At 45.0% G+C, this 14,345-nt stretch overlaps 1 protein-coding gene across 1 annotated transcript in view; it reads left to right on the top strand.

The window, feature by feature from the left end:
* The window catches only part of TDRD7 (tudor domain containing 7), a 1,355,384-nt gene that overhangs the window by 945,505 nt on the left and 395,534 nt on the right, over positions 1–14,345 (top strand). The window contains exon 13 of the mRNA XM_086961853.1: positions 510–644. Within this exon, the coding sequence (XP_086817979.1) occupies positions 510–644 (135 nt within the window). The remainder of the gene's footprint in view (positions 1–509; positions 645–14,345) is intronic.

Genomic DNA, 14,345 nt, shown 5'->3' with positions numbered 1-14,345 from the left:
GCACCAGCCATTTCCCCGTCTGCAAATTTCCCTATAAACTCAAAGAATTTAAAAGTTTAGATTTGAGTCTTTACCATACCTGATAAAAGATAATCGAAGCCAGCAGATATATTGCCTAAAATAATATACGATAAATGATCATTAAAATGATATTTTTCTAGGATTCTGTTGCTAGAATTCAACATAATAAAAGATTGAGTGTGTATGGTCATTGGGGAATTTTTTTTTAAGTTTCAAGGTCAGTTTTCTAGAGTTGTGTAGAGTGTAAGGACAATTTTATTCAGATTCACGATCAAGAACTGTATTACTGCTGTTTATAAAAACTTAATCCCACAGTTCAAATTGAGGTGTCCCTTAGGAAATATTTGCTATGAGTTTTATAGGGGTCCTTTTTTGAGTTATACATTAATTTTCATATCTTGGTGATATTAAAGCATTGACGAGTGTTGCACTTTTACTTGGTCTTGTAGGTTTCCTGTTGATTGAAGTCTTTTTATTTCTCTTCTCAGATAACTAGTGTTCACAGTAGACGAGCAATAGATATTCAGTCACTGGATTCAGCCACATTAAACACTGTGAGTGTTTCAGACCTCAAGGAAATTCCTCCCCAGTTCCTTCGTGAGATGATCACCATACCACCTCAGGTGCCATTTTATCTACTAATTTGAAAATAATTTGATTAGTCATATGTTTGCTTTACTTTACAAATATGGTAATAAACTGTAATGTGAATCAGCAGTTCCTACAGAAGCTCCTGTCTCTCTGATTGAGGAACAGTTTTAACTGCTAATTTCACAAAACATATAAAAGCTTGACTCTTGTAAATGTGACACCCGTTGCAAAAAGTTGGATTTTTACCTACTATAGCAGAAGCCAAATGCTCTCAAATCTTTAAGCCAGACAAGTGCAATGAAAACATAGTTATTTAGATCTGTTTGACCCTTAAACACAGATATGGAAATGTATGCCAAGGTCTTGGCAAAAAGACTAAGCACATTGCTTTCATAGCTGATTTGTCCAGATCAATCAGGATTTCTGGAGTGTTGTTTAATCAGTGACAACACAAAGAAAGTGGTCCACATTATAGATATAATATCCAGGCTTAAAAGGGATAGACTGCTTCTCTCTGTGGGCAATGAAAAGGCTTTAGAGAGGGCAGACTGAAGTGATCTCAGGAATCAATGTGGGATAGGGTCTAAGGACCTGCTTTTTTAAGATGGACTGGACAGGTAGGCAGCCCGTATGGCACAGGTCCAAGTGATTGAGGTGAACACTGGCTTGTCATGGATCAAGAAAGAGACGAGAGGGTGTCGCCATCTCCCCTACAATTTGCCTTGTCCCTAAATCCGTGGGCACAAAGGGTTGGGAACAATCAAGGGGGGTACAAGGCATACAGCCAGGTCCAAAATTGATTACATTTATCGTCTTTGCAGATGATGTCTTAGTCTTTGAGCTAGCCTCCTCCATCCCAGCACTATTGGAAGACCTAGACAAATTTGGTGATATCTCAGGTTACAAGTTATGCCTGGTAAAATCAGCGGCCCTTAATTCTAATGCTGAGGGCTGGGTATACCAGATTTGACTTTGTAGAGCCACACATTTTTGTTACTTTTGGGAAGGATCAAGAGAGGAAACCAAGAAACTGTGATGTTTGGCTCATGCACTCGCAGGACGCTCGCTATAGGAATTCATATTGATTAGGCAAAGGATAGAACAGGAACAGTGCTGGCATCAACCATCCTGGAGTGAACAGCCTGACAATGAGCTAGCAGTCTCATATTACTCCTCTGTTTCGAAAAAAGCAGACTATAGGCTAGGGCTAAATAGGAAAAATGTCATCAACTAGGAGGAAAACAGATGTCTGAAACTAGGTCACATAAAAAGTAGGATGTTCTTTTTCTGCAAGTCAGGTTAGTCTTTGCCCTAGAAGAAATTGAGCTGTTTCACTTGATAGAGCTTCAACCCTGGGCTTTCCAGGACTTGTTTAAACTGGGGCCATAAAGAAGTCTCGGAACCTTTGAAAAGCTCCAGAAGTTGGCTAACTCTGTCATACGCAAAAAGAACTGTTGATGGATAGAATGCAGAACAATGTTGTACATTCACCTCAGTACAGAGAACTGGTCCCCTATCCATCGGTTTTTTTTCTCACCATGCCATTCCAGTTTTAACCCAGCCATATGCAAATCGTTCTTGACCCTGTGCCTCATGGGAACAGTCCAGTTCGAACTGCCAAGGCAGGTCCTCCCTGGTCTGGAAACAAGCATCCTAGGCCCAGTTTCGGGGTTTCCCCCCCTCTTCAGCCAGGATAGCTCGATTCCAGCGGCATGGAGAGCACGGGACCCACGTCTGGGCATAGCCGTCCCACTCGGGGTGACAAATGTAAAAAGAACAGTTGATGGACAGAATGCCGAACAATGTCATACATTCACCCCAGTACAGAGATCTGGGCCTCAATCCGTTTTTTTTTTTTTTTTGCTCACTACGCCATTCCAGGTTGAACCCAGCCATATGCAAATCTGTCTTAACCCTGCCCGAATTACCAAGCCAGGTCCTCCCTGGACTGCAAACAAGCATCCTAGCCCAGTTTAGGGGTTTCACCCCTCTTCAGCCAGGATAGCGTGATTCCAGTGGCATGGAGCGTACGCATGGAGTTACATGGAGGGCTGGGTCCAAACTAAGGTGATGTGGTGAGCAAAAGAATGATGGATTAAACCCGATCCTTGTGACTGGGGGTGAATGTTTGCATTGTCCAGCATTCCGTCCATCAATTGTTTCTTTTGCACTTAACTCTGCCATACACCTGATGGTTAAATAAGATCAGCTACTCCACACACCACAATCTCACCAAACTAGATGGTTAAGGGATATTTCTGAGGGATACATCTGCTTGTGGATTCCTCACCTTTTGCTCATACCCCATGTGCAGTATTCCACAGAAGCGTTTCTCCAGAGCTCTCTGACATTGACATCATAATACCGCTACTCCACGTGACGTCATCGGAGCCATAAGACCACCTCATCTGCGTGGTGACATCAGTTTCATTTTTACTGTGCCGTCGACGCATAACTCTTTTTCCAGACTCTCCATTTTGTGGGAGATTTCTTCTATTCCGTAGGGGAAACTTTGTTGCTGGTGAAGATGTCTTTGCAGAGGAAGTCTGTCTTCAAACCCTGTAGGAAATGCAGCGTTCAGGTGTCCATCACTGACCTGCATGGAGACTCTCTCTGGTGTTTGTTGTTGGACTATGACTTTGAGGCCTGCTCATCATGTCGCCAGATGAATTCGAAAGGCTTGAAGGAAAGAAGGACTAAGCTGTTCATGGCAAAGGCTAAGGGGCAGAAGATAGGTCGTTGGAGATCTCGGCTTTGTTCGGAGTTTCCATCTTCCCACACTTCGAGGTAGTCCAAAAGAAAATATAAGAAGCGGCATCATGGATTTCGATGTCGTTCTTCTAAGGGTGGTTCGCCGGGGTTGGCATCCCTGGATCCGGAGCCTTCTGAAGATAGAGCAAAGTTATCTCTGACTCCATCATTAAGAAGGCCTCTGGCGTCGTACCCTGCTCCAAGGTCAATGACTCTGATGGAACAGCCTCTACCAGATTCGGATTTGGAACTGCCACATCAGACACCAGTGCCCTTGAGCCAGGATCCAGAGTATCCATTGTTCCCAGCTCCTGGATGTGATCCTTCCTCCTTTCTGAATTCTATGATTAGTATGTTTATGAGGGCTGCATCTCCATATGGTGCACTTGCAGGCTCCATGGGTTCACTATTGTTTCCTCCTGAAAGATTTCAGGCCCATTTTCAACAAGCATCTATTTATGTCCATGACTCCAATGGCCTGGCCTCCGCCGTCTCTGAGACAGCGGACGCAGTTGCCACTAGAGGAAAGGCGTGAGCCTTTAACACCACACAAACCCTCTCTGGTGCTGTCTGGATCTGAACCTACGCCGCGTTGTCCAGAACAGACAACTTCGCTTTTACCGCCTTCTAATCAACCTTTGGCGCCAGTACCACAGTCGCCAGCGCTGCCTCGGGCGCCAGTGATGCCAAAGATCAGATCCAGTAGGGAAGCACAGAGATTGCTGGAAGACCATGGGGGTGTTAAAGAAGGAGTGAATTGAGGATTGGATCTAGATTTTGAGGGTTAAGAGGAGGCCAGTGGTCTGGACACTTCCCGCAAGTGGGATTTATCTCCTAAAGGTTTGGCACCTCCTGAGTCACTCCTGTCATGCGGTAATAAGAAAAGCTGCAGATATGTTGGATTTGCCTCCCCTTTCTGCAGAAGTAAAATCCAGCATATTAACAGAAGTGCTTCATTCCACTGCTTCGTATTCAGAGCCACTGTTACCCTTTAATGAAGCTTTGACAGAGCCCATACTTGAGATATGGCAAATGCTGATGTCTTCTGCTGCAGTGTCAAGATCTGTGGCTAGAAGATGAAAGCAATTTCCATGGGATCCTGTGTTTTATCTTCACACCCTGAAGGAAGTTACCTGATTTGGGCCACCCGGGTCACTCGCAACCACCTCTCAGCCTTCCAAGAAATGAAGAGTCGATGAGACAGTCAAGAATACAAACCAAGTTATTTATTAGCAATTGCTCTTGAGCGGAGTCCAGTCAGACTAGCTACCTTAGGTGATACCGAGGGGACTGACTTCAGAACACTTGGTAAAACATAATATGCATTTCCAACACCCCTAAAGGCCCACCCAGACGGAAAATTTCTGACTCGGGCATTGATGAACAAAGGAGGTACAGGCGGATGAGCTACCACCTGCAGAACGGGTACATGTTATCCCATTCTCAAGGTTGTCTTGTTCAGGCTCAAGGCTCTCTAGTGTGGGAGCAGGGCTACGAGAGAGGAAAGGCATGCGAAAACAGTATAAGCTATTCATTAGTGCATTAGTACTCAACCTTGAATACGATAAGAAGTAGTAGCTTGAAGCAGCTTTCTGCTGAGGCAGACAGTTCATGAGACAGAATCTTACTTTCGATCACAGTACGAAATGGCAGCTAAAGACAAAATGGCTCTGCAAATGCCAACTTAACTTGCACAATGCTAGGAGTCGGCTAGACGCATTAGCCGTCCAACAGACCCTCCTTTTAGCATTTGCTAACAATTTTGTCAGTTCCAGCATAATAAGAAAATCATTATTGCGGGGCATTTCGCATACTGTTAATATTCAAAAATACCCTCATCTATATTCATCAAGTCATGGACTGTTTGCATCATTTTTGCTGAGGGCTTATCATCATGCTTTGGGGCCTTGGGTGGAGGAGGTAACTTACTAACACAATATGTACAGCAGGCAAGAAGACAATTAATACACAGACAACTAGTGAAAATGAAAACTGCAATGACTACTAGGAAAAGGAGTATCTTCCAACCCCAGGATGCTATCAAACCCCAGAACCAACCAGAAAGGGGCCAGGTGCCATTCTCTTTGAGTATCGGATGTAAGTCAATGCAACTTCTGTATTGCTGCATCGACATTCAGAGCATGTGCTGGCATGTACACACAGCAGCTATTGCCAATGACGCGACAGGCCCCACAAGGATGAAGTCTAACACCATCCTGTTTTTAAGAGCAATGAGTCTTGTATCTTGAAGCTCAGCTCTAATATTAGTCAGTAATCCTTCAGTTGTGTTAATACCTCCCTCCACAACCCTTGTGAATCTGCAAATGTTAAAGCTATTGGACATAGGACCCCAGAAGGATAGAATACCCTTCATAGCATTAGTAAACTGCTGCAGAGTAGTGCCTTTCTGATCTGTCTTCTGTGTTGTTAACCCTTCTAACTCTGGTTTGACTGACTCCCCTATGATGTAACCGATGATCCCTATGGTAATTGGATGGTGCTAAATATACTAGGGGTATCACGAAAGAAACCTACCATATGCCAGACCACCCCCTGGGTAGCCCTATATAAGCCTGGGACCCACAAACAAAATACACATTATGAGGTGGAAGTAAAGGTGGTATATTGATCGTGGTCAAATCATAGGTATAATTGCAACTACTCCTTACCACTTTAACACTCCTAAGAACTTTGGACACAGAAACTATCTGTTTTGTTTGCTATTGGTACTGGCATTGCTTCGTCTTTAGTAATATTCAGTATCTGAAAAGACCTGAAGTATTAAGTGACGTTAACATTTTGAAAATCCATCATTTCATTTTGGAGCCACGTTAGTCTTTTTGACTTCATAAATATTCATACAGGCAACTGAGCCCAAAGTATCGGGGGCCCCTTGTTCTCCTGGAGTAAACCCCTGGTGTACACAGATATATTCCAACACAGTCTCAGTCTGCATACGTGTATTTATTTATTTCAAATGTTTTATATAGCGCTGCTGGACCCAAGAGTATCAGAGCGCTTTACAAGTAAGGTAAACCTAATAAGATAAAATTAACAATGAACAGAAAATTCACACTGGATATAGTATTGCATTCAGAAGAGCTGTGGGGGCAAAGAAACAGAGAGATAAATTAAGGGGAAGATGAATGTTGAAGGTTAAGAGAGAGAAGGGGGTGTAGAGAGGGGGAGTGAGAATATGAAAAGAGTGAGAGGGGGTGGGGAGTGGTGTGGACAAGAGAAGAGAAAAGAGTGAACAGGTTCAGAGTCAGTAACATTAGATACCCCAATATTTGTTGAGAAGAAGTACTTTGAGTCCTTTTTTGAAGAACGGGTAAGAGGGGTTGCAGCGAAGATCCTTGAGGAGAGAGTTCAAATCGTAGGAGCATTACCAGAGAATGCATGGGATTGGGTCTTTTTACATTTGAGTCTGGGAGGGATCAGGACAAGGGAGTTAGTGCTCCTCAGGGACCTTGAGCACCCTGCTTTTTGTAGTTTGGTTGCAAGGTAAGAGGGGGTGTTTTGGTGAAGAACCTTGTGAGTGATACAGGCAATCTTGTAGGTGGATCTTCCTTCTATTGGGAGCCAATTGAGATTTTTGAGGACGGGGAGATGTGGTCAAATCTTTTACAGTCAGAGATAAGTCTAGCAGCTAGGTTGAGAACAGATTTAATCGGTGCAAGATGGACTTTAGGGGTGCCGGCAAGTGTGGCATTACCATAGTCAATCCTGGAAAGGACAAGCGATTGGACAACGATTTTGAAATCATCTGCTGGAATAAAAGGTTTAATTTTTTTGAGGTGGTGAAGGGTGAAAATAGCACTTTTGGCTGCATTTTTAATGTGGGGGATTAGATTAAGATTCTGGTCGATGCTGATGCCTAGGGATTTAACAGAATTAGAGGCGGAGAGGTAGCAATTAAGTGCTTTTATATCATTGATCCTGAGTTGAATGGGAAGGGAATTGTTTTTGGGAGTGAAAAGGATGATTTCAGTTTGTTTCGGATTCAGTTTGAGATGGTTCAGATGGAACCAGGCTTGAACTCTAGGCAAGGTATCATTTAGGTGAAGAATGTCCTTGTGGGATTTGATCTTGTGTTATAGTTGGGTATCGTTGGCATAGAGGTGGTAACTGATTTTAGCTTGTTTGAGAATGAGGGTGAGTGGTTCCATGAAAAGATTGAATAGGGTTGGGGAGAGGATGGATCCTTGAGGGATACAGAGTGAGACAGGTTGAGGTTTAGAGAGGTAGTGGCTGAGCTTGATTTGCTGTGATCTATTTTGAAGAAACGAGGAAAACCATTTGAATACAGTTCCTTCCAAACCAAATCGATCTTTGAGAGTGTTAAGAAGGGTGGGATGGTGGACAGTATCAAATGCAGCCGAGAGGTCAAGGAGGATTAGTAGTGAGGATTCACCTTTGTCTAGGGAGCAATGAATGTCATCTGTAATATTTAACATAGCAGTTTCGGTACTGCATCCCTTTCTAAAACCGGATTGGAAAACGTCAAGGAGATTGAAGGAGATGATATGGTTCTCTAATTGTGACAGGACACATTTTTCAAGGGCTTTAGAGATGAAGGGAAGGTTAGAGATAGGGCGTAGGTTGGTAAGGTCATTAGGGTCGGCAGAGGTGTTTTTAAGAATGGGGGAGATTTGACCTAGCTGAAGGGAGGCAGGGACACAGCCAGTGGAAAGAGAAGAGTTGATATTTGTCCATATAGGGGCAATGACATATTTGAGTTCTTGAACCAAATGGGCGCGAAGAGGATCTATGGAGTGGGAGGAAGATTTGAGTTTAGAAATGATGTTGATGATCGTAGATTCTGATACTGGACTAAATTCACTCCATGAAGCATTGTTTTTAGCAAGGTGGCCCTTGGGAGAGCAGGGAGGGGTTGAGAGGGATCGTGAAGTGTGGGAAAAGAAGACCAAAGTGAATTAGGAGTGTTGGGGAGGGTGTGTTGGATGAGGGGAGGTTGGAGTGAGAAGGAGGGGTAGAGAAGGATAGTTCGATCTTGTTGACTTTATTCGTAAAGAAGCTGGCAATTTCTTCGCATCTTTCCATAGAGGCTAATATTTTAGAAGGGCCAGTGGAGGTTTGTTTTTTAACAATGTTAAAGAGTTCTCTGGGGCGGTTTTTAGCCTGGTCAAGTTATGACCGGAGAAAGGAGGCTTTTTCGTTGAAGATGTGTTTTTTGTATTGGGCTCTAGCAGTTCTAAGGAGAGCCAGATTAACAGAGGTGAGATGATTCCTCCAAACACGTTCATATTGTCTGAGGCTCCCTTTTTCATTATTAAGTTCGAAATTGAACCAAGACTTGGGAGGGTTGTTTTTCTGTTGTTTGAGTTTAATTGGAGCAATTTGGTCGAGGGCTTCAAGAATAGAATAATTGTAATAATTGTTTAGGTGCTTTCAGAGAGAGGGGGGAGAAGTAAGCGGGTTTTAATTGTGGATTACAATTCGCCAGGTGGAATAAGGTGAAGGTTGCGTGTAGGTTTCATAGATAAAGTGCTGATGGGGGCGGGGTGAGTGATGGGTCTATTCAAGGTGAAGAGGATAAGGTGGTGATCAGACCAGTTTACAGGAAGTATATTAGAGAGAGAGGCCAGATCCTTGCTAGTCAAAATAGCATCGAGGGTGGCACCTTTGTTATGAGTAGGGGAATGGCAGAGTTGGGTCATGTTGGTGATGTCCATGGCATCCTATAATAGGATGACAGCAGGGTCTTCATTTTTGTTCCAGTGGATGTTGTAGTCACCAAGGAAGAGATTCTTGGAGTGTGAGAGCGATGCTTGAATAATAAGGTCAGACATCTCTTCAGTGAAGGAGATGCAATTTCCAGGGGGTGGTAAATAGTGTGCAACCGAATGGTGGGGGAGCAAGGAATAATGAGATCTGCGCAAAGGTATTCAAAGGATGATGGGTCTTGTAGATGGACAAGCAAGATGTTAAGTTCAACTTTAAAGATCAGGGCAAGGCCTCCTCCTGTTTGCTCGACTCTATCTTTCTTAATGATAGAATAAGCTGGGGGAATGAGCAAGGCGAGGGTAGGAGTGGAGTGGAGTGGGCAGTGAGCCAGGTTTCAGTTAGGAATGCAATGTCTGTTTTCGCTGAGAATGGTTTCCGCAATCTCAGTTGCGTGGCAGAAGGCGGATTGGCAGTTGATCAACATGCAACAGAGGAGATGGGGGTCGGGTAATTGGGTGGGGGGACAGGGGCGATAGGTCTAAGTTGTTCGGGTAGTCTAGGTGATGTCGAATGAAGGGTGAGTCTGCTCGTTCCTAAGAGAACTGGGATAGTAGACTGACGAGTAGGGGGATAGTGGAAAGGGATGGCGAGTGAGAGACAGGTAAGTTTGTGGAAAAGTTAACTCCTGAGGTTATTGAGCAAGTACCAAGTCGTGGCGTGGAGGGAGTGTTGGCATTGTAGGGAGGGACGATTAAGGAAGGTTGAACGGGTATGGAACTGGTTGTGTAGTTGCTAGAGAGGGGAGTAATGTTGATGTTGGTAATAACGCTTGGCGGGCAGTATGCGGGTGAATTGAGATGAGTGTTGATGTGGGACGATAAGGTGTATTGTGGGGGGATCGATGTGTGGGTGTGAACTGAGGAGAGGGCTTTTGCAAGGAGTGAGATATCGCTTCTGAGTGAGGAGTTCTAAAACGAGGGACGAAAGGAGAAGTTCAATATTAGTAGTAGTAGTAGCTTTATTCGATAAAACATATCATAAAAGCATTTACACATCATTTAAAAAAAAACATTTTTACAACAATCATCAACATAAAAACATTTCATATCCAGAACAGCATATTAGGTGGATAGGCCCATTTACTGGATTAACAGTTTTCTTGCAGTTCTTAGACGCCAAGCCCACCCCAAGAATTTTGCCATGCAAATGGAGAAGAAGGGTCTAGCATCTGTACGTAAAATACGCAGGGCTTCCAAGTGAGAGCGAGTTCCCAAACTTCTGCAGAGGGGCTTCAACCACCTACGTCTCGGGGCTACATAGACACTGCATTCGAACAACATGTGGGGCACAGACTCTACCCTTAGATCGCAAAAGGGGCAATAGGGTACAGTTTGAGCGGGCGGTTTCCATGTGGAAGTAAACTCACATAATGGAAGCACCCCCAACCTGAACTTGATGTACAATGCTCTGTCCCTCGGGTTCTGAATGGGGTCTAGATAAGGTTCCCTTAGCGGTAACTCCTTGCCTGACAAAAACAAAACTACAGATTTACAATGGGTTGTGGATCGTGCCCTCTCACTGTCTACCCATGCCCAATAGACCTTCTTTAGCTGTTGTTTCGTGGGTACAGATTTAGTGGACCAAGCCTCTCCTAGGCCTAATTTGTAGAGCAGCTTTTTAACCTCCCTAAGCCAGATGATTTTGTGAGAGCCCGGTAATGACAAAATGTCGGATAAGGCATCTGCGTAACTACTTAATTCCTGCACATTCCAGATTCTGGACCATAACAGGAGTGGGCGTAGTTTCGCTTGGTCGCAGATTGCCCGGGTACCTGCATCTATCAGCAATGGAATTGTTGGTGTGCTGTGGGGCAAACCCATTAGATCTTTGTGAAAGTTGTTCTCAAGGTGGGCCAGAGTGTCGACTTTTTGAGTGCCCCACAGCTCAGCACCGTAAAGTGCCGCACTTACAACCCTTGCCCTATAGATATCTAGGGGAGCCCCAATAGGTTTTGATGATGATGCCCGCTGCTCCTTGAGCAGCGCACCTGCCACCCTTTTGTGGGTAAGGAAGACTTTTTGGTGGTGTGACTTCCAGCTCATAGTATCACTGATGCGTATACCCAGGTAGTCAAATTCTTTCACGCGATCAAGTGGAACGGAATCCAGGACCGGGGGATAAACAGATTTTTTGGGCGGGTTAAGGACTAAAAACTTAGTTTTGCCTATATTTATTGCCAAACCCCTTTTGTTGCAGAAGGTTTGAAACCTAGAAAGCAACGATTGGATGCCCATCGGTGATTTTGAAATTAGGAGGGTATCGTCGGCGAACAGAAGCGTTAGGATCTTCCTTCCAGCCAGGGTGGGTGCATCTGATGGTTGTTGTAGGAGATGCTCCACCACTCCGTTAATATAAAGAGAGAACAGAGTGGGGGCAAGCACACACCCCTGGCGGACGCCTCTGTCCACGGGGATACGAGATGTTTTCTCTCCCTGTCTACCCCTTCTAATTTGGGCAAAATTCCTATCGTGGAATTTAACAAGCAGTGACAGCAAATAGGGGGGGAGGCCTAACCCGTCGAGGACGTTCCATAGGAGCGTGCGTGGTACCAGGTCGAAGGCAGTCCGTAGGTCAATGAAGACTAGATACAGACTGCCCCCTCCCAGCACCACCACTTTCCAATAGATCATTAGAAGGCGGAACGTCTGCTCGATTGTGCCTGTTCCTGTTCTGAAGCCTGCTTGGAGATCTGACAGGATGTGATTTTCATCTGCCCACTCAATGATCCTGCCCAGTACCACCTTCCCTGCTACCTTTTGAGAAGAATCCAATAAGCTAATTGGGCGGTAGTTCGCTGGGTCGTCCCTAGAGCCTTTTTTAAAAATAGGTACGACCTCAGCGCCCCTCCAAGAGTCAGGAAAGACTCCACCCAACATCACTTCATTCAGAAGCAAGGCGATTAGTCTACTCCAAGGAGATGGGTAGTTCTTAATTAGGTCTCCTGGGATTCCATCCGGACCCGCTGCCTTGTTCGGGACAATGCATTGGATTGCTCTTTCTACTTCTAAGTTGGTAAATAGGCCATCATAGCACGGGAGGTTAGTTGTAAGACCCATAGATGGGCAAGCTACCTGGGCTAGACCTGAGGGAGCAGAGTACAGTTGTGAAAAGTGTTCTAACCATGCACCCCCTGTAATGTTGCATGTTAGCTGCTGGTCTATGGGCTTTTCCCTAGATCTTAATAGGTCCCAAAACCTCTTGGCATCCTTACTAGTGCTGGCCTCTACTAGATCTCCCCAGAAATTAGAATCATAAATCTGTTTGGCTTCAGTTATGATTTTTTTATAAAATTTTCTAGCAGCCCTAATAGCAACCGCATCTTTAGACTTTAATGTCACAACAAGTTCCTTCTTGGCCTCACGACATTTTGGAGTATACCACTTGTCTGACTGTTTAGGCAATGATTTTGAGATACCCCTTCGTGTGGTTTGGGGAACAATAAATAAGTCACTTAGCGCCAGAACAGTCTTAGTGAATAGAGGTAGGATCTTGTTATCGTTTTGGTTAGAAGTGATCATCCGGGACTCCACCTCTTCCAAAATTGTTCCGGCTTGGGCAATTCTTGTATCATCTGCTAAGACTTTGGCCCACTTTAACCGCCTGCTGCAATTTGTAGGGACTATTTCATGGGAGGATTTCCACTTATGACCGGTTAGGCCTTGCCTTTCAGCCTGCCAAGGGGATGAAATAGATAGCGATAAGGGGTTGTGGTCGCTATCACCCGACACTATAACCTCCATATCTAGATGGTGTTGCCAGAGGTTGTAATTAAGCATGATATAGTCAATCCTAGACGTGTGATCTTGTCTGTTATAGGTGTGGGCGCCCATATGGTCAGATTTGGATCGGCCATTTGTCGGTCGCAAGTTATGCTCCATGCACAGGGCATTGATCTCTATTGCATTTTGCGACCATTTGGGGATCGGGGCAAGATTCAAAATGGGAATGCCTCTCCTGGTGTCCTCCTCAAAAGTGTCCAAGATATCTTCATTGGCCAAGGGCTCAAAACAGCAGTTGAAATCCCCAACAAGCAATATATGGGAATCCGCATCACAGGCGGCCAGTTTGCAGTTTAGGCCTGTGGATGGTAAATGGGATGCACCGCCTTTGGCACCCCTCAGGTAGATGTTAAAGACTTCCAATCTTTTTCCCCCTTTGTGTGTTACCGTTAGCCACTGGAGATCCGAAGATTGGGTGTTTCTTTCTTTTACCCTAAAGCCTAGAGCAATACTAATCCATATTATAAGGCCGCCTGACGGACGACCTTTGGATCCTTGTTTCTGGACTGCGGGGATAAAAAAAGTGGAGAATCCCACTCGGTGTCTTGGCTCCAGACACCAGGTTTCCTGTAAGAGGCAGATGTGGAAGGGTTCCAGGAAGTCACTCCATTCGGGGATGTCAAAGTTGCAACCAAGACCAGCCACATTCCAAGATAGAATTTTTAGGACAGAGTCAGCTGGTGGAAAAGCCCTGATGTGGTCAATAGTCATCGGCATAGGAGAAACAGTCGCACCCACAGATTTTGAAGACCTCACAAGCGGCTCGGTTTGCGGGAGATTGGAGGACACATAGGGGGCAGGGCAGGAAGGATCCAATTGTTCAAGAGAAGTGGATGCAGGGAGGGTCACGCAAAGCGGATTTGGCCAGTCTTCCCTGTTACAATTTGCTATTATGTCCAATGACATTGTCACACCATCAACCCTTGCGTTGCTGGATCGTCCTACTCGGCTTGTTGCAGATTCAAGGGCAGCCCAATCAGTGGAATGATGCCTTCGCGAAGTTAAGAATACCTTTCGAGGTTGCTTGGCTGCTTGCACACGGAGTCAATCCACCTCCTCTAGACCACCAAATCTGTTATAGGTAGAGAGGCCATTCCAGTGTAGCAAGGTCTCCCTGCGGCCCCGGGACTTATTCGGCCGTTGATGGTGCTGAACCAATGTCCAATTGTCCCCCTGATTACAGCTAGGTCGGGGAGGATAGAAAAAGGATAATGGCTTGGGTTTGACTAGGGAGTCATCATTACTGGGCCAACTGCAAATGTAGTGCGCCGTGTGTGGATCTTCGAAGGTCACTACTATGCAGTCCCCCAGACTGGATTTCAACGTTGGCCCTACCCAGGGGGTTCTGCGAACCATCAATACCCTACTTTTTCTGCCATTGGGGATAGGTCTGTTGACATCTAACCAGTGCATTATTTTATTTTTAAGTGACCAGTGGTTTTCAAATTGGCCATT

Source organism: Lissotriton vulgaris, chromosome 3_1, assembly GCF_964263255.1.
Source record: "Lissotriton vulgaris chromosome 3_1, aLisVul1.2, whole genome shotgun sequence".
NCBI lineage: Eukaryota > Metazoa > Chordata > Amphibia > Caudata > Salamandridae > Lissotriton > Lissotriton vulgaris.
Note: the sequence above shows the minus strand (reverse complement) of the source record. Positions and strands in the feature narration are given on the sequence as shown.